The sequence below is a fragment of the Elephantulus edwardii genome, unplaced genomic scaffold, assembly GCF_000299155.1.
Source record: "Elephantulus edwardii isolate Elephantulus edwardi_28Jun2011 unplaced genomic scaffold, EleEdw1.0 scaffold00129, whole genome shotgun sequence".
NCBI lineage: Eukaryota > Metazoa > Chordata > Mammalia > Macroscelidea > Macroscelididae > Elephantulus > Elephantulus edwardii.
In genome coordinates, this window is record NW_006399879.1 from 2,765,391 (window position 1) to 2,766,837 (window position 1,447).

Sequence of the window (1,447 nt, forward strand, 5' to 3'; positions counted from 1 at the left end):
AATGGGCTGTAAACCCTGCTCAGAAAACCAGTGCGCTTTCCCCTCATTTTAAACCCAAACTTCGTGCTCCATAAGTGGCGATGCCCCTTCTCCCACGGCAGGGCCAGCGGAGAGCCGGTTAACTCTGAGGGCTTTGGTGGGAGTGACGCGGTCATCCAGCCATGCTGGTCTCATCACGCCCTCGCCGTCCTTGCCCTCTACATCGTGTTTTTCTCACGGTCACCGGCCAGGCCCCAGAGGAGTGCTGAGAGGTGGGCATCAGCATCGGGGGCACCAGCACCTCTCCTGCATTTGCCCCCCAGCATAACGGAAACTCACAGGCTTGTCCTCTTGTGTTCATACATGTCAGACAGTCGGTCAGATGCGACTGGGGCAGGGTCCGATGGGACTGAGGGCCGTGCCCCGCTGCCCTCGCTGTGCCCCCAGCCCAGTCCACTCGGTCACGTCATCAGGCAGACGCACCTCGGAAGAGAGGCCTGGTGACCAACCTCCAGAAGCTCTACCATCGGGAACCTTCTGGGCACGTCAGCAGGAGGCCGAATCCAGAGGGCAGCTCGTGCCCGGTCCTCCTCTGATGGACTTGAGCTCATTGCGTTAACCATCATCGCTGGGGAGTGCATGGTGTTTGAGATCTTAACCTTGTGCTCTCCTCTTGCAGAAGCCAAAGATGTTGACCAGAAAGATTAAACTGTGGGACATCAACGCCCACATCACATGCCGGCTGTGCAGCGGCTATCTCATCGACGCAACCACGGTGACCGAGTGTTTGCACACTTGTACGTCCCCCGCGACCCTGCCCTCCCTTGGCCCTCACCCCGCAGGTCCTGAAGTTCCCGGCTGCACTGGACTCCCCCTCGGCCCTCTCTCTTGGGTCCTCAAGGTCCCGACTCTGCTGGGCTCCCTCTCTCCTTGCGTGTCTCACGCAGTCCACAAAGGACTTCTTGTACACATAGCCTTATATGCACAGTTAAGCCCTCGGCCACTAGCGGTAAAGGTCAGCAGTACAAACCCAACCCCGGTGCCACAGAAGAACGGCCTGGTGGTCGGCTTCCTAGAGCCTAAAGGCCCTGCAGGCAGTTTTGCCCTGTACACGGTCTGACTCGTAGCTCCTGACTTGGTTGGGAAGCCCCAGGCTGTGGGTGAGGTGGTGGACATCCCTGACACTTTCCATCCATTGTGGCTGTGATATCTGAGGGGTGGGCCCTTTGTCCGAAAGGCCTCAGAGCCACGTGGAAGTGTCACCTCAGGGTGCACAGGTGCTGGGGGTCTCCCCGACGCCCCTGGGAACCGCATGAGCCTCACGCACGGGGCTGCGGGCACATGGGCGTCCTGGGCCCCCCACTAACGTGAGCGTCCTCTGAACAGTCTGCAGGAGCTGCCTGGTGAAGTACCTGGAGGAAAACAACACCTGCCCCACGTGTCGGATCGTTATCCACCAGAGCCATCC

At 59.8% G+C, this 1,447-nt stretch overlaps 1 protein-coding gene across 1 annotated transcript in view; it reads left to right on the top strand.

Moving 5' to 3' along the window:
- Positions 1-658: 658 nt before the first annotated feature.
- The window catches only part of PCGF3 (polycomb group ring finger 3), a 16,704-nt gene continuing 15,915 nt past the window's right edge, over positions 659-1,447 (top strand). Inside the window, exons 1-2 of the mRNA XM_006893588.1 lie at positions 659-776; positions 1,366-1,447. The exon at positions 1,366-1,447 is cut by the window's right edge and continues 14 nt beyond it. Of these exons, the coding sequence (XP_006893650.1) occupies positions 668-776; positions 1,366-1,447 (191 nt within the window). The 5' untranslated portion in view covers positions 659-667. The remainder of the gene's footprint in view (positions 777-1,365) is intronic.